At 35.4% G+C, this 27,437-nt stretch overlaps 1 protein-coding gene and 1 pseudogene across 2 annotated transcripts; both read left to right on the forward strand.

Annotated features, from left to right (window-relative positions):
- Positions 1-14,235: 14,235 nt before the first annotated feature.
- On the forward strand, positions 14,236-26,126 carry LOC149778688 (heat shock 70 kDa protein 12B-like; annotated as a pseudogene). Its single transcript, XR_016415330.1, has 5 exons — positions 14,236-14,562; positions 20,219-20,437; positions 21,233-21,392; positions 25,199-25,449; positions 25,801-26,126. The product of XR_016415330.1 is annotated as a heat shock 70 kDa protein 12B-like (transcript).
- Positions 25,974-26,606, forward strand: LOC149778689 (heat shock 70 kDa protein 12A-like). Its single transcript, XM_089938368.1, has one exon. It carries the CDS (start codon positions 25,974-25,976, stop codon positions 26,604-26,606), a length of 633 nt encoding a protein of 210 aa, XP_089794494.1.
- The last annotated feature ends 831 nt before the right edge of the window (positions 26,607-27,437 follow it).

Consider the following 27,437-nt stretch of genomic DNA (forward strand, 5'->3'; position numbering starts at 1 on the left):
AATTATACAGTTATTAGTTCATTGGTCGAATTGGTTGCATGCGATCCAAATGTTCATATGCGTAAGATTTCATATGGTTATATGATATAACTTTCTTTGTTGTTAGGACGATACATATCATCGTGAGTTAACGATAATTACGTAATTATATCTGATTTTGTAATGCTCGGATAATCTTGTAGTTAAGGAATGCCGTGAGTTACATTTCTTTCGAATTTCATGCAATAGTAATCGAACATGTGCATATGTAAATTAATACGGTGATACTTAGTAGTCGTTCACATGGTAATTTAAGGCTTGCCGCTGGAAAGCGAGGTCAATGTCCTACCGTACAAAGTCAGAATTTACGCGGTGTGTGGATAGCCACATGCTCTGAATAACGATTAAGCGAATTGTGTGTGCCACTGAATAGAAAGTATACAGTATTATGGGGTAAATTTGTCCTTCAAGAAATCGCTTTCGGAGAGGAAGATGAGACAGTCCGAAGACAGGCGTACGGGAAAAGAAAGAAAGTAGGACGAGGTCAGAATAGAAGGAGCATGAAGTCCATGAAGGGGCAGAACCTAGAGTTTAGGAAGGATGAACTAGGAGACGTTGATATACGGTCAAAGTGAATGAAGGTGATTCAATCAATCGTGGACATTGCGCTCTTTTCACCTCTCGTTATGATTGTGTAATAAATCCAAATTGGACACACCTGTTAAATTCTACTGATATAATCTGACTTGAATTTGAATTGCCGGTATTAATTTGTTCTGATTAAATTTGTTATTTTCTTGTCAAAGGGGGCTCGTATTGTTTTATTTCTTCACAGTATTATCGCTCAGTACTCTGTTGAAATTCCATTATTCTTTCATTCCTGCCAGGCTATAAAATCGAGAGAGGTCATCCTCTGGATAACGCCAGCCAAACCCAATTAACCACCTCTCATACTAAGAGGGCGACGTTACACATCTGGATGTAGCGGGAAGGTTCTGTTAATTACTCCGTCCTGGGGAAACACGGGCGCTGTGCCGTTTTGCTCCACAAGCAATTTAACATCACTTTAGGAAACGATCGCCTTCCTTCCTTTTTTCTGCCCGTGGTCTAAAGTGATGCCTTCCTGCTCCCATTATTTCTCTTTGAATTTCTTTCAGTTTCGGGAGTGTGGCACCAGGAAGGATACCCGCTGACTTCATGTTTTAGTTTTAAAAAGACATCCACGTAGTCTGCAAAAATGCCTTTCTGAGTTTGGTCGCCATTGTGATACCGTTCTGTCTTGGGAAAGTGGTAAATTTCGTACACTTCTAATGGTTGGTATCCCAGGTCCAGATCTTTGAACAATTCCACGCTGACCTACGTTTATGTCAAGGTGCATTCTTCCTGGATGTGCCGACAAGGCTGGTCTTGATTGCACGTTTCGGCACAAGTACGGCACAAAGGAAACATCAGTTTTCTATGGCAAGGGTGAGGAATAACAGGATGCAAGACTTTGCACTTGATTAATCCTTCGTATTTTCGAATGTTGTCCACGTTGATGTGTGCGGTCAGCAATTGCGGGTGCACTGCGGGAAAGTGACGATATTTGCCCACGTAAGGATACAGCGAACACACGTCCAAGTATTTGATTACTTCTCCTTTCTCCTCATTGACTTGGTACAGCAAACAGGTGGCATTCGTCCGTCCTCCGTACAAACTGTCCCGTGGTTTCAGAGGGTCCGCAGCTTGTAACTTTCCACGACACTTTTAAACTCGAGATCGGTTTTCAAACGGTGATCATGCTCGTGTTCCCACATTTACATTACTTGGTATCCTTGTTGTTCTAACTTCAAGCTACGCTGACAAATAACCTGGTACATGTCTTCCATGGTCCGTTGTAAAAACTAATTTTTAGTGTCACGTTGAGGGTAGCAGATGGGACATCCATGAAACAAGCACCGTTAAACTCGTACACGATTGTGGGGTTTTCTAAGTCCTAGCCATCCACCGAATACCTTCCGATGGTCTTTTCACCTCCTCCGTTTCGGGTGTGCTGGGTCCATTTGTCTTCCTTGACGCACATGACCGAGTATTGACGTTTGACAAAATTGGTCGTTTGAGGGCTAATGACAGCCAGGGTGATTTCGGACATGTATCGTTGTCGGTACGCTAAGGAACACGCTTTGGCAATGGTGCAGGCTTCTTTCAAAGGATAGATCCCTCCGTGCTCGATGCATAATTCTCGAAATTTTCCACAGCAACGCCGTAAAATGTCCACGTCGGAACAACTATACTTTAACATTTCTCCCTGAAAGTAGAAAGGGTCCTAGACGTGAGTGTGGTACCAAGCGCCGAAAGCTTCTCGTTGATCGGTACGCATGTTGTCGGGGTCGTAGTAGTGAGCGTCAGTGTTCACTGCTTTGGTATTCAAAAAGTGGGGAAAATAGCATTTGGCCATTTCTGTCATTTCAAACGTTTTAGGCATTCGGCTCAATGGCATGGCGAATCTTTATACTGCACTTGGCCCACTTGCATGGAAATGATGTCGGCTCTGTTCAAAGTGACTTATAACGTTCGGTACTTTGTTCCGTATATTATCTGAAAAGAAACTGCCCATCGTATCCCGAGAAATTGTGAGCCATCACCGTGGCATGGCGATGACAATCTCCGTAACGTTCGATGTCCTCTTGGCACCACGTCTCATCGACAGGGTCTAAGGTCCATTGGGCGAAATCGGCTAGCGTGTTCATTTCCCGAAAGATATTTTCACGTCCTCCAGGAATTTTGCTGCAGTGAGGGTAATTACTAAAGATAGGTTCTTGGATGCATTTCTTGCACGCTTGATGAGCCACACCGAAATAAGGAATGTGAATGCCGGTCTCTTGCATGCATTCGAAATAAAAAATGATGAAATTGCCTTTCATCTACTCCGATTCCTCTTGATGCTTGGAATGGTATTTTTGAATGTAGCATTCGTTTTTCAAGTCCACGATTTGGCGACAAATGTGACATCGTTTCTTTCCTCGACATGCCGGTAATTTGGCACTATTGGAACGTATGCCTTGTCCACAAGTAGACCACAATCTCAGGAGTTGACAATCACTTTTCTGCTGTGAACCTCGCGTCTTCAGATGTTGTTGTAAACAGGTAGGGCTGACAAATGTTCGCTGATAAAGCTGGGCAATGCACTCGTTGATGTCCTTCGTCCAGACAGGGTTGAGTGGTCAAACATCCTAAGCATTTCGATCCACAATGCTTGTGTTGCTCTCTATTGTTATACCCATAGTCACATTTCTCACAATATCTGTATCCCAGGAATCCTGCGATCTTGGTAATGGCATGGAAATGTTTGTCGTGATGATAGACGTGAATCTATTTTAAGGTTCAGCGTGGAGCCAAGACATCTTGCAATTTTTGAATTTCAGGAATGCCACAGGGTGTGTCTTTGGGAAGCCTTGATTTCTGTAACAGGAGTTCTGCTTATCTTTGTTGTTTGCCTCTGTCCGATCGTTGAATAGTTTTCCAGGCTCTTTCCATTGTAACGTGTCGTTTTTGTTGGCATACGTTCGTCCCACGGGCACGGGCTAAAAACATTTTGTCTTGAGGTTTGTTAATTCGGACGAGACTCATTTTGGTGCTACGAATGTCGTCCATCAATAACACCTCTTTGTGTCCGGTCCCTTAGGAAGAGAAACGTGAGTCATGAACAGTGTAGCTTTCCATTGGTGATGTGAAACTTCTCGTTTGACTGTTGCACGCGTTGAATCTTATCAATGACTTTGGAAAGTGTCAGTTCTGATGGGCTGCTAAACTCGATTCAAACAGGGGACTTCAAACTGTCGTGATGAATGGAAAGTCTCAGGCTATTGTCTTCTTTGGCTTGACATTGCCATTTCAGTGTGGTTAACAAAGATTCCCACACCTCGGTGATGAACCCCTCTGCTTTCTCCAACGGTACTTCGGACTTGAAATTTTTACATTTCACCGTGAACGTGTAGGCCGTAGTTCTAAATTTTCTAGAGGTGCGCTTTTCTGTCTCTCGAATGTGGTAGTACTTTTGAGGGTTTACTAATGGTGGCGGTGGTGGACTTTGGTTTGATGTAGAATATCTGGGTCTGAATTCTGGCTCACTCGTGTCATCTTCAAAGTCGCTGGCATCAATTTTAGCCAAGACTTCATCTTCTGTACGAGGTGATAAATCACGTTCCTGCCTCTTCCGCCTCTTACTTTCGTCTCCATTGTCCACGAAATGATGCGATCGTTTCATCTAGACCGCAAAAAGTCAAATGACTACATTTTAAACGCCATGGGTCCATTTATATCCATGTCAGACAATGTGTATATATATATATATATATATATATATATATATATATATATATATATATATATATATATATATATATATATATATATATATATATATATATATATATATATATATATATATATATATATATATATAGGGCCAGTGGCTTCCCTTCCAGTATTCATTTCACTCTTAAACCGACCAGAATGATGGAAGAGCCAACACAGCTCGAACTTCTGATCAGAGCTTCGCAAGGTGTCATAGGAAAGTTTTCTTCAGACAAGCCGACGGACTACTTCCCCTGCTTTCTAGATAAAATTCAAGATACTTGCTATATAAGTAAGAAGAAAGGACATTGGGCTACATAATTTTAAGACCGTTAAAAAAGCAAGACAGCTATCAGACGAGACAAGAGACAAGATACCTGTTATCATTGTCAAGAGAAAGGACATTGGTTGCAGACTTCCCTAAGAAACAACAGGAGCAAGAGGAAGAGATGGGTTCAGAACAGGAAAAAGAAGATGTGCCCTCCCCAAAGGAACAATGCAGACACGTCCAAAAAGAGAAAAGGGAGAAGAAAAGAAGACGCGTGAAAGTGAGGAAGAAGAGGGGGAAAATCTGTGAAATTTAAGAAATTCAACACAAAAAAACAGACAGAGTGAACAAAGACACAGAAGAAGTCTATGAACTTTTTAAAGTGTTGAGTTGTGAATTGGATAATACGATTTGTAACAGAATAGACCAGACAGAAAACGTAGGTGTCTTTTGGTTTTGATTTTTATAATCATAATAAGAACCTACACTCACTCACACAAAACACACACACACACACACACACACACACACACACACACACACACACACGCACACACGTCCATCATGGGGCAAAAAAGGGATTTTGAGTTTTAATTGATTTTTGCAAAATGAATACTATCTCTTCTCGAGAGAAGTGGGTGGCCCTGAAAAGGACAGTTGGGTGTTTTTGTATATAAAAAAATAAAACAAACTCAGGAAAAGGACGTAATCATCTTTATCTGCCATAAGCCTTTGCCACGGCCAAGGCCTACTTCTGGACTGGCATTTGTTTCAGACTCCTTAACTCTGCCAAAGTGTCTAATAGTTCCGTTTGACTTTCACTGTCCTCCTTCTTTCCTACACCTTGTTTCTTCACTGCTGATGCTTCTTCTTCCTGTCGGTTCCTTCTTCTTGCCGCTTCTTCTCGTTGTTGAAAGAGAAAAGCCTTTTCTGCTTCTTTCTGCTGCTGTACAAATTTCTCAAATTCTTCTGTCTCTGTTTAAAATCCTCTACTTGTGGTAAGGAAGGAGAAGGTGGGGAAGGTAGTGGTACCAGATCGAATTATTGGGAAGAATAGAGAAAATCCACTAAATCACAATTAAAACGGTCTCTTCTGGAAGTAGGACGGTGATGACTTTGGTAGCCAATGCTATACCATCGATTCTCGTCTCCACAGCTGGTGCACCCCAATAACTGCGTGAATATTGAGTAGTGTGATTATAAAAACTGACTCCTTTGCTGATGTAATTGTGTGTGTGTGTGTTTGCATGAGTGCGCGTACGTTGTGTGGATGGTTTATTTGGTGTTTTTTCTTTCTCCTTCCCGTGTGTGGATAGGAGATATTGGGGTTTTGATAGTATATTTTGGGCTTGTATGCGTTCGCGTATGTTTGTGTGGACAATAAATATTGTGATTTTATTCTCATTCCCGTGTGTGGATAGTAGATTTTACGGTTTGTTTTTTTCTCCTTCCCGTGTGTGGATAGTATATTTCGGGTTCGGTTTATTTTTTGCTCCTTCCGGTGTGTGGATAGCATATATTCGGGGTTGTTTTTGCTCCTATTCCCTTGCGTGGATAGTAGATTTGGGGTTTGTATGCGTGCGCGTACGTTTGTGTGGATAGTAGAGTGTGTGTTTGTATGCGTTCGCTTACGATGGTGTGGATAGTATATTTGTGGTTTGTTTTTTGTCGTCTTCCCGTGTGTGGATATTATATTTGGTGTTTGTATGAAAATAGAAGAAACCCAAAGGCCCTTTGTAAAAAGTACTCATATGCCTCGAAAAGATTTGCTTTCATGCCTAAATGTTTTTAAAGTCGATTATATAAATGAAGTGTTGTATATGTTTTATATGTCTATGTCTATATCACGTCAGTCCCGCCCCCACCAAGCATTGTTTTATTGGTATAGTTTATGAACTAGCTAAACTTACCCGACACCAGCTACCCGCTTGATTAGCTGAACTTACCCGCTACCCACTGTCACTGTTTGCTGTTTGGCTCGATTGAGGTCAGCTCCTCGCCACATTGTTGCTAATGTCTAGTACCGTGACGTCTCCTCCACTATTCCATTTCCAATGTCACTATATCACCGTGAAAGGCTATAACGCTTGGCGGGGAGGGTAAGCTTAGATAGTTCAGTGGTGAAACTATACGAATAAAACAATGCTTGGCGGGGCGGTAAAAAGAACTGGATAGAACGATTGGTGGACCGGGACATATCACTTTATAAAACGCCTGGAGGACATTTTTGCCAATGTCCAGTACCGTGACGTCACCGATCTGTTCCATTTATATTTTCCTTCTATAAACCTACTATTGTTTGACGCTAGACAGTACCAATTATATTTGTACGCTAGACAGTCCCAATCCCCACTTTCTTTAGTCGCTATTCAGTCCCATTATTCCCCATGTTCAATTCCCCTTGTCGTTAGAATTGCCCAGGGTGATCTGAAAAGTCTTGTCGCTAGAGTGGCCCAAAGGGGGGTCTGTAATATATTTTCCATTGTCGCCAGATTCGCCCCTTTAACTAATGGTGATATCAGACCCAAACTGTTGATCAATATCAGTACATGTTTGGGGACTGATTTATCAGACTATATATTCCCAGAGCGATATAGCCTATTAGTTTATCTATTCCTGGGAAGATTTATGATAGTTTTTAGTGAACATGGCAGTCATTCGCAAGGATTAGAATTCAATAAATTGTTGTAAGAAGGTAGGTATCTGGAATACAGACATAAAAATGCATATAATTATTATTCTGTTTAAAGTCCTTGTGGTTATATAAATACTATACATGCTATACGTAAATCAAAGCAAGTGTGTTGGGGTGTCTTATATATTAGGACTAGACGAGTAGTCGTGTAATTGTTACTACAGTGTGTAAATTATAATGAAAAGGATTCCATTTACATCGAATACACACAGATTCGTGAGATTATATTTCCTTGTTCTACATTATATTATATTATATTATATTATATTATATTATATTATATTATATTATATTATATTATATTATATTATATAATATTATGTTATATTATATTATACCTTATTTTATTATACTATACTATATTATATTATATTATATTATATTGTATTATATTATATTATATTATATTATATTATATTATATTATATTATATTATATTATATTATATTATATTATATTATATTATATTATGGTAAGGGATGGTATGGTATGGTATAGTATAGTATAGTATAGTATAGCAAGCACAGCACAGCACAGCACAGTACAGTACAGTACAGTACAGTTTAGTATAGCATAGTATAGTATAGTATAGTATAGTATAGTATAGCATAGTATAGTATAGCATAGTGTAGTATAGTACAGTATAGTACAGTATAGCATAGTATAGTATTGTATTGTATAGTATAATATAGTATATTGTAGTATAGTATGATATAGTATGGTTTTGTATGGTATAGTATGGTATAGCATGTTACGTTATGTTACGTTATATTATGTTATATATTATATTATATTATATATTATATCATGTTGTATAGTATGTTATGTTATATATTATGTTATATTTTATGTCATGATATGTTATGCTATGTTATGCTATGTTATGTTATATGTTATTTTATGTTATATTTTATGTTATTTTATGATATATATTATGTTATGCTATATATTATGTTATGTTATGTTATATATTAAGTTACGCTATATTATGCAATGTTATACTATATTATATTGTATTGTATTGCACTGTATTGTATGATATTGCCTCCAGTCTTATTTGTCCATTATAGGACGGAATGTAGATGACATTTTATTACTGTGATGACGACGGCAACAATATTAAGATTTTATGTTATTGATTCTTGACAGACGTTTTTTTGCATTAGTTGCTACATGCAGTGAAAACTGAAGTATTCTAAGAGTGTATCTCTGAAGTTTGGATACTAATATGCTCTATGTTCTTGTTCCTTTTTCATCTTAGGAATCAACGTTCACAAAATAATTTATATATCATTTGCTGTTTCCAAATAGTAACTGTTGCGTATTAGTACTGTGTCCCTAATGTTTGTACTCTGGTATATTAGGACTTGTTGTATTACCCCAAAATGCCGTCTACAGACAAGAAACCTCGTTCGGTGGTTCATTTATATTATAATAAAGTAAATTCGAATATACAGTGTGACATCCAATCCAAGATACCGTTGTGACATCCAATCCAAGATACCCGTATTTATAATCCTAAGTACAATTTTGTTAGCAAAAAGAGATAATTATATTTCTATTGTATGTCATTTATGTGCTTGGTATTAAAAGCTCTGATCTCTGCTCTTGGTATAAAATGACAGCAATGAGATTTTAAATGTTTTCTCTCTGCTCAAAACAATGGATTACAAATCCTTGTCCCCACCCCCATATATATATATATATATATATATATATATATATATATATATATATATATATATATATATATATATATTTACATGGAATATACATATTTATTTTCCTACGTAGGTATGACAGTGAGGAAAATGATTGTTATTTTTCTGGTTTGAATCGGCAGAAATTGTTTAAAATCTTCTTTCTGTGAGTACCAGTAGCAACATATATATATTTTAGAAACAGGACAGGAATCTCAAATAATATATATACATATAATTATCTAACCTTGCCTGATACAGTTTATAATACTCAGCCAGTTGTGCGCAATCGTACATAAATTTATATCTTATACAGATAATAATGTTTGCCTTGTCTATGTATATATCGAGTGTTATCATGAAAACAAAAACATTCCACATATTGACAGGTAGATATCATTCATCCACTATTTTGAAGGTGCAAACTGGTAAAGGTTTATTCCATGTAAACCATATTTCTGGCATATAATTTGACACCACTACTGTTGTTACCACAATTAATAGTATTATTACCACTCAACCACAGTTATTAATATAGCTACCAATTACAACACTATTACCACCCCCCATCCCCACTGCAATAAGTTGGTTATCAACTCTCCTCCGCCGGTCCAAATAAGTAACAATATATTTGATTTGTCCGATTTGTCCAGTTTTCAATGGTAAATTCGGTGAAATAAATGTCTCATATAGCCGATCTACTTCTCTGTATATTGACGATTCGAACAATGGACACAAGTTTGAATCAGCAGTTGCAACATTCCATGTCACCATCTGGAGCGGTTTACCTGATAATGCATTTTATTTTCACAGAAAAGAAGCCACTAAAACCCTTGGACTACACTGAAATCTCTCAAAAACAAATCTATGATATATATCTAGTTCGCACACTGAACACCTTGCATGGCCTAACATGTTCAGCCCGTTAATATCACAAGAGTTTTGGAGATATGACTTGGCTATATAATTTAGAAGCTAATATTTTGTACTACTGGCTCCCAAATATCAAGAGCTGTGAATTGGTGAATAAAACAGTCAAAACTGCCATGGAGACATCTGTTTCTGATTGGAAGAGTCCAGATAATGATTTGCAATAATCGGTATGTACTATATATTTTGAAAAATATTTGGAATAAAAAGAAAGTCGGGGAACAAGTTCAAGAACATTAAAGCCATCATTAGATAACATTAGATTTTATACAGAACAAATCCCAGAAGCGCGGTGGTATTGTGTTGACTATATGACATACATACATGGCTCATCCACTCAAGTGGAGTGTAGTGTTTACCTAGACAGTATCCATAGACAGTGAAACATATATTTTTCAAGTGTATTCACTCCACCATGTCAACAAATCTCTATTTTATTTTATTTCATTTAGTATGAACTCAGGAGACGTTATAATGGTGTCTCAAAATACAAGTCTGTGACGTTTTAGAGGGATTGCAACTTAGATAACAAATGTGTAGCTTTTACCTTTATATGTTATTTTACACAACCTTCATTGGTGTTTAACGTCTTTAACATATGATCTGTCATCTTGTTTTGCTAAACGTTAACGCATTTTTAAGGATTATTCTGTATCCTTACATTTTGAAAATTATAATTTATACAGTACCGTGTAGCTAGTATTGTGCCGACGTGCCGATAAACCTTATACATCATGCATACATACATACATACATACATACATACGCACACACTCACGCACGCATACACGCACTCACATACAGACACACATACATACATACATACATACATACATACATACATGCAGGCATGCATGCATGCATACAAACATATATGCATACATACATACAAAATACTTACATACATACATTCATACATACCTACATACATACATACGTACATACATACATACATACATACATACAACTTCTTCAGCAGAGTTTGATCAATGTACACATTGGCTTTGCAGATCTTTATGTAATCGCTACCGGTGCAATAACTAAAAAAAACATTTAAAGATTTTTTCTCGATCACTTCTCAAAAATATTTCGCCATTTTTTAAGAAATATTTTATCCTGGCATCAAAATCCTTAAAAGTGCTATAAATATGCGGAACTGCCATCAGATATGATTGTCATTATTATTGAAAAGAAATATATGTAAGCAACGTATTCTCAAACATTTGCAAGCAGAATTTGACCATATGTATTGCAAAACACACTGGATATTCAAATGTATACAAATGACGCCTATCCACCATCAGATATGGCCGCCACTAGGGAAAACGTAGAAAAGAAAGTCAAAAGATTTGTTCTCAAAAACCACATAAAAAAATTGAACCAAACTTAACAGAATGCACTCTGGCATAGAGGGCTAAACATGTTCAAAAAGAACAATTCGCAATCAAATGTGTTTGCCATTGCAAATATTAGTAAATAGAGAAGGAAGTCTTTACACTATTTCAACTCGTAGATTTCACAAAAGAATCTGACCACATTTGAAATAAATCACGCTGACATACAATATTTTCAATTTTGTAACACCATCAGATATGACTGCTCTTATAAAAGGTTTTTAAAAAAATCATTTACAACAAGTTCGTAAGCATAGGGCTGAATTTGACTAAATTTGACATAAAGTATCCTGAAATACAAAACTGTCAAACGTTTTAAAATTATGCCGATCTGCTATCAAATATTGTCATGGAAACAAACACAAAACTATACACAACTAAATTTCAGTAAACTCTCAGCAAGGTTTATCAGACTGATAAGAAACAATTGTGGAATGAAACAGATTGGCTCTATACCAATGATGCTCATCTGACATCAAATATGGCTGCCGTACGTTTATTGGAACATACATTAAACGACTGCAAACATAAGATCGCCAATTTGACAGAAAGTCCAAAATAGGTTCAGTTTAGATGATGCAAATATATCTGTTGTCAATCAATCAATAAAGTTAATCCGCTTTTTTCCATACAATCACTTACATGCTTCTACTAGAGCCATGTCCACTGGTCCATAATGAGTGTTATTGCATCCATCTAATGTAAATCAAATTTGTTCTTGGGGTAGGGTTTATTGAAGTATCAAAAATGCTGGTCTATAATGTTCTGTAAACCTGTCCCATTATATATGGTGTTTTTGTCTAAGCTGAATACTGTTCGACATTTTACGTTTTCAACAAAACTTTTTCTTTCCAGCTGAAAAACCCTTTTTTCTCAGAAAACTGTATCTTATAAAATTTTCAACTTTGCAGATATTTTTAAAAACGTCGTGGTTGTCATCTCCGATCATGTTTTGACTATTTTTGGCTATTTCAGCCTAAAGGTATTCCTTATTGATATCCAATGTTATCTCTTTCCTATTATTGCATGTCAAGAAGCCTGCCTGCCACTGGTCATCCGCATGATCAACACAAACTATTTCGGATAGATTTCTTTCTCGCCTGCTTGAGTAATGTGCAAAAAGATTGTTCGGTTACCGATTCTTTTTATTCAGCGTATTTGCTCTCTTTTTGTTACGTTTAGTTTTTCACGAATTCTGTGATATTTAATTAAATAACTGGACCTTCAGCATATCGTAATAAAGGTGTATTTGGAACAGATCTTTGTCGGTCATCAAAGATGGAATAATATACTTTTAAATTGTATGCAAACACCAAGACATTACTTTCCCTTTATTGATTTTTCGTCAGGTGTTATCGAAAAGTCAAATGAAGACCCATCTTACACACGTATTTATATTTTCACCAATTTCTCCTGTTTCTTCGATCCTTCAATCCTTCAGATTTGTGTGCAATTATGTCCTTCCTGTGACTGTTTCTAAACTATCATCTTCATATACCAAGTCACTACGTGTTGGTTAAAATATCAGTCTGTTTTCAATTCCGTATCTGTTTTTGTTGCATCAATGAAGCTTGACTTGTTAAATATAATATATATTAAAGTTGTGTTGCAAATTTATCTCAATACAAAATTGTGTATTCTCTCAAATCAAATACGAATTGTGTTGAGTTCCACCTTGAGAGACATAAATGTTTTTTCACCTGAATTAAGAAGCTTTCTTAGATGCACCTCAAAAAATAATTTCAAGCTTATATAACACAAAATTTTAAGATGATTATCCTTGTTGTATACCTTGTATATTTACATGTTTACGTTTATGGTAATGTTTTGAAAATTATATATCATTACAGTTTTACAACCTGACTTTTTCTTCGGCATTATATACCCAGATTGTGGTGATGTACCGTTAAATGCAATGCATGCTCATATGCTTCTCTTATATATATATATATATATATATATATATATATATATATATATATATATATATATATATATATATATATATATATATATATATATATATATATATATATATATATATATATATATATATATATATATATATATATGTATGTATATATATAATAAACGTTATAATTTTTTATTCATTCGTTATCTACATTTTTAGGAGAATGTATTTCCCTTTATTTGGAAAAAAAAAATTCTCAAAATATTTTACCATTTGTTTTTGCATTCACGTTATTTGAGCCAAACATTTAATCAGCTCTAGATACCCAGGATTATAGTCAAATCCACAAAATACATGCCTGTTATATTTTGAACCAGAAACTGCATTTAAATAAGAAAGTAAAGAAAATTGCTATGAATGGACAATAGTACAAAAGTTTCGGACTGTTGTTTTCTGTTATTTTACAGTAAAATTAAGAATTATGTGGAATCTGTGTAATTTCGTATAGTTTTTCTATGCATTGCTCTCCAAGCTTTGACAAACATTGATAACAGACCGTGTACACACGAGCTTATCAACCACTGATATTGTTACTGCGGTTAGGGTTATGAGAATTTCAACATGTAAAATTAGCATCTTTTAATAACACTGCAATATATTTTCTCAGAGTACATTCGTGTTTCATTTTATGTTCAATGGTTTCAGTCGTCAATACATATTGCATTTCTTTGTTTATTCCGTGATCATCACCATTGTGCAATGCCTATATCATTATTTTTGAGGACAAAATGAGTTGCTTAACTTCTGCACATCCTCGATCAGTCAATAATGGTATCATACGCTGCTCTGGTGGATTTAAAGTTGGTTTTACTGTTCCAGAGAGAGGAGTACTGAGTATTTAATGGCAATAAACGAATGTTAAGATTTAATACATCAGATATGTAATTAGAGTATCTAATAATGATCTGTGTTTTAGATTCAAATACAGGAACTTCTTAAAAAAATTCTTTAATTCTTTAAGGATGGATTACCACGGAAAAGTACGGGACGCTGACCTTATTGTTGCCATAGATTTCGGAACATCATATTCTGCATACGCCTTTCAGTTCTATGAGGAATATAAAAGGGATCCAACAAAGATCGATTCACCACAGGCATGGAACAGTGGGAAGAAGAACCTCATATCTACGAAAACTCCAACCTGCCTTTTGTTGAACGAAAGAAGAGAAACAGATGAGAATGCCTTCGGCTTTGACGCAGAAGAAAGATATATGGAGCTGTGTATTGATAAGAAAAATCACCAGTACTGCTTCTTCAGAAGATTCAAGATACGATTGCAGGATGGACAGGTCTCTTTTCGACTAAACGAACATTCTTTAATATGTTTCAGATAATAATGATCCTGCTTAATGTAACAATCATTCGCAAAACATAACACTGTTTGAAACATTTTGTTTTCTTTACTGCAACTGGTAAAATAAACAAAACTCTTGTAGGTAAAAATACCAAATCACCTCTGCATAACAACTTACACAAAAACAACTGAGGCAAGATCCGTTTGCTGTTAAATAGAATAATTGGCGCAGTTCTCTGGCGTAAGGCTCCCCGAAGAACTTGAACATTTGTAGGTGACGTGTTCCTTCGCTAACAAAACGCCGTTTCCATTATTGTTCTGAAATATCAAAGCAAATGATTCACATTTAGGTTACAGGGAGATCCTTATCTTCTCTAGAATAGGGTTTTAAACTTGATTTAACCATATTAAGAAACATTATGATTATATATATATATATATATATATATATATATATATATATATATATATATATATATATATATATATATATATATCTATATCTGGGGCAGAGACATGACATTCGTTTTCTTTCTAAATTTCCGCGTGTCACTAGATTAAAAAATACCTTGCTATGATTTATACGAAAATAACACCATATTATATAATTAAAGAAAACAAAATATTTTCAGATAACAGAAAATAAAACATCTCAACTCAAAAGCAGATCGCAACTCTCCACTGAAAATCAAATACCTTATAGCAGATGAATTAGCTATGTTAATGTTAATTGTTGTATACGTTGCAATCTAAAGGTTAAATTAAAGTGTGACGATTGAACTTACACTATAGATGAAAGCCTGTGAATGACTTTTGTGACTACATTAGAGCGCTCGCTGATAAAAAGAAGCAGTGCTGACATTGAAGCCTTTATTTACTAGCTACATTGAAGATAAAATAGGTACGGAAACTTTGAATTTCGATGCTAGAAAATACTCAACAGACGAGAACTTATTTAGTGGACTTGAGACATTACTTAACATTCAAACAGAAAACAAATTATCTCCTAAAAAGCCAAGGACGAGTCTTAGTCTTACAAAAAATACATGTACTTAAATATTAGCATGAATAAATCTAAATGACGGTAATTTCCGTACATTACATACTGACCGAAACTACCTAAGTACCAGTTCAGTGAAAAGTACGGCGTACAGCATCGCGGGAAAAAAATAGTACGGTAATATCGCGCACCTCTAATACACACACACATATATCCATAAGTGTGTGTGTGTGTGTGTGTGTGTTTGTATGTAATTGGTCAACACAAATACTCCTCATCCAATCGCGCTCTTGCCTAATGTGATCTGAATGCAAGTCGTCTGCTTCAGATATAAAATGTGCTGATTGATATGGAATTTTACTTTTTTACTGATTATTTTTTTACTTCTTTATTGAATTATTTTACATTTTATGTTTATGTTTATTGTGTAGATAGCAGAGTTTTAATCATAAATTGTAAACCTGGGTCTTTCCATGTGTTTGTGGTTGATTTATTTCAGTGGCTCCTAAAGTGGGCGGCACCGACCCCTTGGGGCCGGTGGGATTAGTGAGGGATTCGATAATGGTGAATAATGCTTTGTACGGGGTAAGGTAGGCGGCAGTGATGATAACCAAGGGGGCGGTGGCCCGAAAAAGTGTGGGAAACACCGCTTTCCATGATAATATTTCACCTGTCCTGTTGATGTAACACTTAAAAAAAAACAGCGACAGGGTTATATAAATAAAATATATTATGAAAGAAAAGGCAAAAGCTATTCTATCTCTATCTATCTCCTTCTCTCTCTCTCTCTCTCTCTCTCTCTCTCTCTCTCTCTCTCTATCTTTTTTTTTGTTGTTGTTGTTTTGGGGCTTAACGCCATTTGTCAGCACACGATAGGCTATACATGGCGGCCAGTATTAATGGTGGAGGAAGAACCCGGGAAAACCCCGGAAAGAACCACCGACCCACGAGAAGCTACTGGCAAGCTTTCTCACATACTCACATTGGCTAATCCTAGACTCGAACCGCCGCAGACAGAGGTGATCTATCTATCTATCTATCTATCTATCTATCTATCTATATATATATATATATATATATATATATATATATATATATATATATATATATATATATATATATATATATATATATATATATATATATATATATATATATATATATATATATAAAGCTTTCCATGCCGTCCTTTCCTTGTCACGTAGTGCACAGTCAAATGCATCATCGAAGACGATGTTCACGAATCTAAGGACCAACAAAGACACCTTCACTTTTCTTAGATTCACTTAAACTTAGAAAATTTCCACGTAGGTACTTGAAAGCTGCTTGTGGTTTGTCCGTGGCCCTGACAATGTTCTTCATCAGACCCAACTTGATGTGCAGGTGGTAACAAAATCTTCCTTGATTCAACAAGTAATGGTTGCTGAACACTCTTCCTCACAGGCTCCAATGTTTGTTGGAGTGGTCAATCTCTCTTGATGTAGTGGGAATCTCTCGCACGACTATCCCATTCGCAGAGAAAACAGCAGTACTCTCTGCATCCAGTCTGCAGACCAAGCAAGAGAGCATGAACCTTCAGATTACTACAAACTTGCCGCTGATGTTGGTCGTAGTGTATGCACCTCAAAAGTTTCATGTTTTCATAGGTTTCCTTTATATGGACTGCATGACCAACTGGAATTGATGGCAAAACATTGCCATTATGTAGCAACAAAAAAAAAAAAAAAGATTTAAGACTCGTCTTCGATGAATCAAAGAACAGTCTCTACTCATCTGGATCATGAACGATGTTGAGCGCTGCCATCAAACCATCGATGTTGTTGTAGGCTACAGGATCACCTTCCATGAAGAAGAATGGAACAATATCCTTTTGACGATCACGGAACATGAAAACCCTAACATCACCTTCCAGAGATTTAATTGCTGTTATCTGGAGCCCAACAGATCTGCGTTACTCTTGGATAGTTCCAAAACCCTGACAAGGTCATTCAGTTCAACTTGTGTTAAAAGGTGTGTTTCAGAAGAGGCGGATGGGAGAAAATGTGGGTCCTGTGACATTGATGGTTCACGACTAGAAGTTTCATCTTATTCTTTTTGCTCGTCTGACTCAAGTGAGAATGATTCTGGTGTATCAGAAACTGGCAGTCGTTCTCCGTGGGGTACTGGGCGTATTGCTGATGGAATATTTGGATAATGGACAGTCCACATTATCTTCTTTGACACACTTTTCCCAACTGGTGGCCCCATGCAGAAGTAACAATTGCTGATATGATATTTTGGCTTTCAACAAATCATTGGCATTACAAAAGTCATAGATTTCCTTTTCCTGTTCAACCACTGGCGACGATCTGTTTCACAAGTTTTGCAGCATATATGTGGTGCCCACCTCTTGTCCTTATCTCCAATTTTGCAGCCAAAAATAAAGGTGATAAGCATTCGTGACCATATAGGTTATAATGCGCTTTTGTGATGCAAAAGTCACTTCACCACAAACATAGTAGAAGTTATCTGATTTGTTTACACAAATACGAGGCATTTCTGCTCACTTTGGCTAAACAGAAATGTGTCCCTTTGCAAAATCAAACGCTGACAAATAAGAAAGCACAACACTGTATGATTTCTAGAGCTAATATAGGGCAATTTGTTCAGCAGAGTGACATAAGCTTAGTTATGATGCATCATAATGACTTCTAGGGACAAAATGATGTAATTCATATTGTCGAAACCCAGTCATATATTTATTCATAGATCCAGTTAAAGATGTATTTTAGTCAATTCTGGTTTACATCGAGATCCCTTCCCTTTATAACTCACTTATCATCCGCCATTCCCACGTCAAGGGTCGTATATACTAACCAAATCTTTAAAACTAGAGCGAACCAACAATTGTATGCATCATTTTCGTTCTCACTGACCCAGGATTAGTAAAGTTTGACTACACTTATTTCGGAAGCATTTTGGCTGTAGATTAGTATTATCTTTGAACTTTATCGACGTATTTAAAAATAATTTCCTTATTTCTTTTCCGGATACCATTTCTATAGTGAAAGCATTTCCAAGCCTTGCATTTACATATCTATTAAGAGAGAAAGTCCTGCAGCAACATTACTTTATTATGAAGCCTGGAATAAATATCCTTTATTGTTTGTTGTTTAGTCATATCCGTATTGAATGTGAAGGAGAAAGTAAAGTCGCCAAAGATGCAGTTGCCTGTTTGTAAATTGAAAACTCCATATCCTGATTTTAAATATTATATTAATATGTATATTTGAGCTCTTGATAAAATACATATAATGTAAGCTTCACATCAAACCGAGTATTGAAGAGTAGCATCCAAATGTAGAACAAATAGGAAAGACGTCGATTTATAGTGTCTCTCGCGTATAGCAAATATACGTTGCCAATGCTTACCTCCTGCAGGATGAGCCTCGACCGGTGTGTATTGTGCCAGTGCCAACTGTAAGTGTGGCACATTTTTATTGAGTGTATCACCTCTATCTCTTGAAACAGAACTTGTTTAATGTAAACCAAAAATAAATCTTTCTTTGATGATACGCCAGCAGAGCATATCAGTGACGTTCTAAACGAATTTGGTGTGTTTTGTCCTATATTGTGAGAATATGACCTCTTTTACCATGATAATTAAATTTATTTTATATACTTTTGTCTTATGTATCTAAACTGTGTTCTTAAAATGTATCTATGTATGATTGTAGGTTATAGTTTAAACCAATGGTACTTTGCAAACAGCATATTCAGATAGCTAATGTTTGTCCTTGATTGTAGGTTGTACTTTAAGATAATATTTGTAAGCATGTTTACATGTCATTTAGACCTTTGAAAGTTTAGAAGCGAACGTACAACCCACATCCTGGTTAATCTTACTGTGACTTAGGTTTTTATTTAAGTGTGTTATGAACAAAATTATTCCTTCCTGTTTTAATATCAGTCTACTGGAATCACTTTTGGTTGTGCCGAGTTATAATTTGAGAGGAATTATTACTTGAAATTGTTCATTGAAATTACCAAGTGCTCATTAGCTTTGGAACAAAACAGTGTTGATGGATTATTAACGCATTCAAATACGTTCTGGATTTTAACAATTGATACTTCAAGAATATTGTTACATCGGCGCATTCAAGACTGTTGATTCATCAGCGCAATCAAGATTATTCATTTGGAATTCATTTTGAACAGTCTATACTTTTAGACATGATAGAACGTTTATGATTATTTAGGATTTAATTCATAATACTGATAGTTCATTTTAAATTTTAACTTTCTATTCCAGTGAAATAAATTATTTCATGAATTTTAATCAGTTTACTGGTTTTGCTCTTTCTGCCATGTATTTTAAGACCACAGAGTCGTAGAAACCTTTTCAAGAATCGTGACCTCTTTGCCTTTTGTCTTGTCTTTCATAAGAATGCTTACTTATTCTTGCTCTGGAGAATTCAAAAATTATTTTAATGATGACAATTTAAGCCATTAAAGGTGTCACTATATGCATACCTGCTTAATAGGCATAACTATGTATCAGTAAATCCAGCGCGCCTCAACAGGAATGGCTAGTGCCGAGAGATGGAAACAGTAAGAACCGTATGTATTAATTACTTCATTGGATTTAATTTTTGCACGAAAATTATTTCAGGGCCTAACCGAGTCATCAATGATTAAAGATGAGACTGGAAAGGAAATGCTAGCCCTTGACATTTTCGCGATGTCCATCAAATGTATGAAGGACCATCTTATAAAGCTTTTGAAAGGACAGGGGAAAGTAGTTGATGACGAAAAGATCTTATGGGTACTCACAGTTCCTGCTATCTGGAACGATGCAGCCAAGCAATTCATGAGGGAAGCTGCTATAAAAGTACGTTTTAATGTATTTCCTTTGTTTTTATTTTATTTATATTAAAGAATAATGGGATAACTTCACCATTTGTAGATCACCTGGCCTCAGGGCCAATCAAGCTTTCGGTATGAATCTTAATCCAATCTCGTCCTCTATCGTGTGTTCACTAGCAAGTTAATTTTCAACTTATATAGAAGCCACACATACATTTGGCGCAGAATATCGTTGTATTAAGGCCTTCCAAACTTGTGGATATGATGTCGATCCTGATTAAAATACGACCGCCTTTACTAAATATAACAACAGCTTCAAATCGATTTGTTCGAAAACAAAGCGCTTAAGAGAATTTGATACCTTTATGTAAGCATTCAGGAATAAAGGACTTAAATTGTTCTAAATATTGCCGACCCTACTTAAGTATGACCGCCGTTATTGAAATATTTAATACCTTTAAGCAACTACTCAAAATACGTTCAAGGGGAGAAATATTTAGGCTCCAGTATCAAAAAGCTAAACCGATGATCAGAATTTGACCAACATTGATATAGGTAATCTTTTGATATATACATAATACCGTTGTGTACATGGCGACGATGTTCAATCAAATATCGGTGAAGATAGAAAAATAGCGAAAACATTCAATCAATTATTAGCATTACATATGCACTCAAATGTATTGTAAGAAATTTCCCCAGAAAACATCATAAAGTTTAATCATACAGGGAGCATCGCTCCAGAATGAACTGTTAGTTATTTAGCTATTATTTAATTAAAACCAGTGAAGCATACATTTTTGGATTGCTCTTTTCATAGGCAAACATACAATCAGAAAAATTAGAGATCGCCCTTGAGCCGGAAGCAGTGTCATTCTTTTGCCAATATATTCCTGTAAGCGTTTGGAGCGGTTGAGATCAGCTGATGCCGTTTGCTGCAGCACCACCAGGAACCAAGTACATGGTGGTTGATTTAGGGGGTAAGTCGAAACACCTAAGATCCATATGGCAATTTTCATATTATTCCCCCAATCATTATCATCCTAGACAACGCATTTGGCGCGTGGTTGGTCTCCACGGGGTGGAAATATGATACTTAACTGACATATTTAATTTCCCATCATTCTCATGTGTAGCTTTTGATGCAATTGTTTGTACAATTCAAACAGGATGGTAAACATTTTGTCCATGTTTTTGAATTGTAAATCAAAGATCACTTTAAGAAAATGATTTTTTCGCCAAAGAAGTTTATGCGATAAACCCCAACACCTACTTATATTAGACTAACTGTCCATGCAAAACAGGTGACCTCGTACAGTCAACAATGAATGGTTGCATTTTTTTGCAACGTTTATTTTGGTGTCCTTCACTGGACCAAAATAATTATCGAGAACACTGTATAGAATGAGATGAAGATCAGCCTTGTCTAGTTATTATGTTTTTGGTTTAAGCTTTAACAAAGCTGATCTGTTCAGTTTCACTTTAGCCCGGCAACTTCTGACGCTTTTAATCCCAACTCTCCCCCTCTTTAAACACGTACACAAAGTCTGAACACACTCTATCTCTCTCCCCCTCACAAAACACATACAAACACAAAGTATATAAACAAAATACAATACAAACGCACAGCTTAGTGTGATCTAGGTGCCGATGTGGTCTTATTGAAAAATATCATAGTCTGCCCTTATATCGCTTGACTTCGCAAAACTTTGCATGTGCTCCGATTCAGGGGTAGTACAATATAATTTGCACAGCCCAGGGAATTAACACACATTTTATATGATTTTATGACTGTAGATCACTTGAAGATTTAAGGTATGAATTTTATTAATTGAACAATATGTGTCAAAAGACTAATTTATGTATTGAAAAACAAGCTAAGAAGGCTGCCATTGTATTAGGGGTTATTTGATTTGAATGATTGAGTGACGTGATTGGTATAAATTAAACGTAGTTCATCACCCAATTTACGCCGAAGTGTTAATAGTTGATCATGGTGACATGATGGTATGCTGTTAAACCCTCTATATTCCTAATAATTTATATTGGATCTTTAATATAATACTAAACTAACCTCAAAATACTTTGCAAGAAGAGAATATTGGATCTTCAATATAGTACCAAACTAACCGCTAATACACACGAAACAAAACCAAATTTCTTTGCACATTGTTTGGCATACAAATGCGCCATTATCTAGGAAATGCAAGTATCATTATATCCTATTCGGCTAATTTATCCATCCTTAATCATCACATAAGCTATAAAACATGATACTATGTTTAAGATTGTGATCTTTGCCTTTGCTTCAAATGCTTTGTAATTTCTTGAAAGTAAATGCAATCAAATAAGGGATTTCTGTCATGGATACAGACCGTCCGAAATATAGAGACAGGAATGAAGCTGCTCTTAAAATGCTTCACGGTACCATCTCGAGATATTTACTGATACAAAATTTTGTTTCCGTGAAAATAGTACCCATACTACTAGTTCGTAACTATATCGAAGCCTCCGAAGAAGAAACAAGATAGGTAATGTTTGCTATCAAGGATAATGAAAACGGATACAAAGAAGCCAAAGCTACCCGTCGCTCACCATTTTCTGAATGGAAGGTTTCATGTGATGATTTTAAGTTTTATAATAACTGAGATATTTTATCTGCTTCACTAAAACATGCTTCATACTATTCAAACAATTGTAGCGGAGCAGCATCACTCATAAAGAACAAAAATCGTATAGTATAGCTTGCACATAGACCACATACATGACACATGATTACCTTCTGTAGAATGACTCTAAACCAGGTTCATGTAATTCAATTTGAGAAAAGAACACATATTTGTCCGATGTGTCAACTTTCATCTTGTGACAAAAACAATTTTATTTCCTCAACTAGATTAAGAATTTATTGCATGATGGGGAACAAAGAAATCCTTTCTGTTTTGAAAGGAATTTGTTTATATAAGAATTTAAAAGTCTTATTTTAAGTATTTCATTCCTTAGCAACCTTATCAATAGTTCAAATGCCTTTTTAAAATTGGTTATATCTATATCAATGTCTAATTTCAGTCCTACTACTTTAGCAGAAAATGCAAGATATTTTTCTCTTGTATTCTTCGTACTCTTTTAAATTCATCCATGTCATTTGCAAAGGTTTGTTCTGATCATTTGATTCGTTTTACATTCGCTTGATTCTTGTGTCGAATTGATAAGTTCTACTCGGTAACATGCTATATTATGGATTGATTACTTGATTTATAGCTGTTGTATGCTTTAGGTTCTTCAATGGCTCGTTGATTAAGAACTCCCTTGGGTTCTGACCCATATGCAAGAGAAAATATATGAATGCCCACTAGCAATTATGTTATGTTTAAATTGGAAATATTTCGTACTAAAACAATTTGAAAACTTTAAATTAATAAATAATCAATTGTAAATGTAAAAAATATGAATGCGTAAATGTTAATCTTTCCAGACACTGAGCTAAGCATATTACATTGGCTAAACGGATCAGATATACAAACGGGAGCACAAAAAAAACCACGCTCTACATCTAGATTTATTGATTAGCCAGTTCAGGCATTTAATAATTTGTTCATCTTTCATAGATTGCTGTCCATGGTACAACAAATATTTTAAATGATTTTCCAGATTAATTGTTTTGTTTATTGTTTTGTTTTCTTTTTTAGCTTTAAAATTCATGCTCTTGCTAAATTATACATTATGTGGTTTTTGTCACAGTGGTACCTGTGATTCGTCTAAATACATAGATGTTTTCGCTGAGTCGAGTTTTTATACGCTTCCATATATGGTTTGCAATAACCTTTTTTTAATTAACTCTGTATTGTTTCCTATTTTGATTATGTCCCTCATCCCATAAATATTCACTACAGTTCCGTTGTTTTACCGAAACTGTACCAATTTCATCAATCAAAACTTTCCTAAAATGAACTCAGTTTAAAAATATTTACTGAAAGGGTGATATTGAAACGAGCTTTAAGAAAATCTATACCTTTAAATACTAAGGAAGAGCTAGTAAAAACAAGAATTGAAACTGGAAAAGAACTTATAAAACGTTCGCAGTATTTAAGAAGGATGAAGCAAAAGTTCAAACATGATAATGATAAAATAATATTATTATTGAAAGAAATCAATAAGAACCAAGTAGTTCAAACAAAAATATTTTACTAGATACACCGTATAGTTCTTGTTGTTACTGTTCTTCTTATAGGATTTATGCCTTTAACAGCATATGCAAAGAAATATGTTTTAAACAGTGTTATATCTGATATACAATCTAAAATGTAACAGCCAATTATAATCAAACACGAACAGCAAAATCCTTGGGATAATGTCTTTTATAAATATGTACATTTTTAGAAAATATATGGCAATGAGATAAATACCATACTTAACACCATTTATATTATAGCATTTAATGAAAATATTGTACGTGGCTGCAGCGTGCTTTTCATATCGATGTTTTAGATGATAATAGGTTTACAAACAAAAATGTCAAGTATGGGCATTTATATTCTCCACCTTGAAATCGAAGCTGCAAATAGAGGAAACGAACACACTATCCACGGTTATCATGGGCAATTCGTCATGCCATCAATTCAACAACATTCTCGATTCAGTAACCTGTTCACAATATGTGGTAGTAATAGTATGACGTCTACACAAAATTGTTAGTTTTTCAAACGCTATACTCGATTTGCGGTAGAAGTATGAACATAAGTATTTACGAATAATACTGTAAGATAGATATAAATGTCCTTTTCAGGTGGAACGGCGGACATGACAGTTCATGAAAAACTTTCTGATGGAAGACTCAAAGAGTTATCCAAGGCCAGTGGAGGCCCATGGGGAGGAATAATGGTAGACAGTGCTTTCGAGCAGATGTTGATCAGCATTGTGGGGGATACTGTAATGGATAAATTCAAGACAGACAATACATATGACTACTTAGAGCTACTCAATGAATTTGAGGGAGTTAAACGAAAGTTTGACCAGACAAGAACTATGATCATTAAGGTACATGCATCGCGAGGTCTGTAAGACCGCTATTTAGTTTGTTCCATATCTTATATGTTTGCTTTTGTATTACTACAGTGTTGCAAATGTGAGAACAATATGCAAATGGTCAGATTTCTCGTGCGAATAAGAACTACTTGTTTACAAGTGTACCGTAAAACTTTAAATGCATTTTGGACATACTTCATGATTTATTTGTATCTAAACACAATGAACTAATGATTCTAGTACCTGCATCTGAAGTTAGTCGTTTCTTTTTCAATCATTGTCCTGGATAAAATAATAATGGCATCATAAAATAACACGTATGCTGTCTTCAAACGATGGTAAATTCGTTGGTCTCTATTTTAGCTTCCATCAACCCTGAACAAACAGTGCAAAAATGAATTAAAAGAGAGTTTCGAGAGGCGTCTGGAGAAGTCGGCTTATAGAAGGAAATATCTCTACGTGAAAAAAAAATGTTAATACATCAGACGTTGACTGAGAAACTTTTCCGCCAAGCAACAGACCAAATTATTGACCATATGAAAATCATACTTGAGAACGGCCAAGTGAAGGACATATCTCAGATTCTTATGGTAGGCGGTTTCTCAGAGTCCCCATTTGTGCAAAAGGTTATTCGTGAAGCTTTCGATGGCAAAAATTTAATAAATGTCATCATTCCAAAGGATGCTGGTATAACCATTGCAAAAGGGGCGGTTCTGTTTGGTAGACTACCCATGATTGTCGAGTCCAGAGTTCTTCGCTTTACATATGGTTTGATGACGACTCTGATGTTCATAGAGGGAACTCATCCAGAGGAGAAAAAGGTTGACTATGATATGGGATTAAGATGTCGTGATGTTTTCGACATTATTTTGTCAGCAGGTTCAGAAGTTAAGAATGGATTCTCTGTTAAAACAACACGTGTAACTGTGAACTATTTCCAAAACGCAATGCAGCTTGATGTGTACTACACCAAGGATCCGAATCCCAGGTTTACCACTGATCCAGGGTGCATGTTATTGGGTGGATTACAAGTTGAAATTCCGAAACCGAGCAAGAATCAACGTCATGTGGATGTTACGTTCCAGTTTGGAATGACAGAATTGAAGATTACTGCACAGGAAAAATCAAGCCAATTTCCTTGCATGATAAAATTAAATATGATTGAGTAGCAAATTCAGCAAACGTTGCAAAAGATTGTTCTCCTGTCTAAATACCATTGGTTTTGATTTTTACTTTGAAAATATAAGTAATATAAAAACATTTTACATTGTATACATTATTGTTTAGGGTTTTGGATTTCGTTTAGTTTTCGAAATTTTGGTCTTCCGTCGTACCATTGAATTGATATGGAGTTTGCATCCTTGTGAGCAAAGTAAATAAACATTTATATACAGGATCTCAGGTCGGAAGTGGTTTAATGTTGAACTTATGAAACTAGTTAAATAATGTCCAGTTTTTGCGAGCCTTGGAGAGCAATGGCTCGACATTGTTCAACCAGTTTCATATTTGAGATTATGTTTATCACATACATATTGTTTAGAGTGGAAAAAAGAGAAGGAAGTACATATAGTTTTAGTCATTTCATTTTCTCTCAGACGTTGTAATTTCAAATTAAAGAAATAGTTCCAGGCGAGGATTTCAGCAGTATTGAAAAGTTGTATGACAAATAACGTTTAGAAGAATGCATTTGTAGCAATAACAATGACAAGAGCAGCTGTCCATCTAATCAATAGACCATTTATCACAAACAGGATATGTTTTTCAAAAGAGGACCGCTGCTGGAAATTATTAGGTGTTGTTACCTTAGTTAGGAAAATTTTCCCACGATCGAAGCCAATCAGTGAAAAGAATATTAAGTTGGAAATTCATGTGCGTGTTTATACATATCAGAATCACATAAAGTGTCATCTTAACATGTTGTCTTATCAAAAATATCAAATTGCACACACATGACGTGAACCCACTATGTGATAAATGTGATAAAATGTGCTATGAAATGA

Source organism: Sinohyriopsis cumingii, chromosome 17 (assembly GCF_028554795.1).
Source record: "Sinohyriopsis cumingii isolate HCF-2022 chromosome 17, ASM2855479v2, whole genome shotgun sequence".
Classification (NCBI taxonomy): Eukaryota; Metazoa; Mollusca; class Bivalvia; order Unionida; family Unionidae; genus Sinohyriopsis; species Sinohyriopsis cumingii.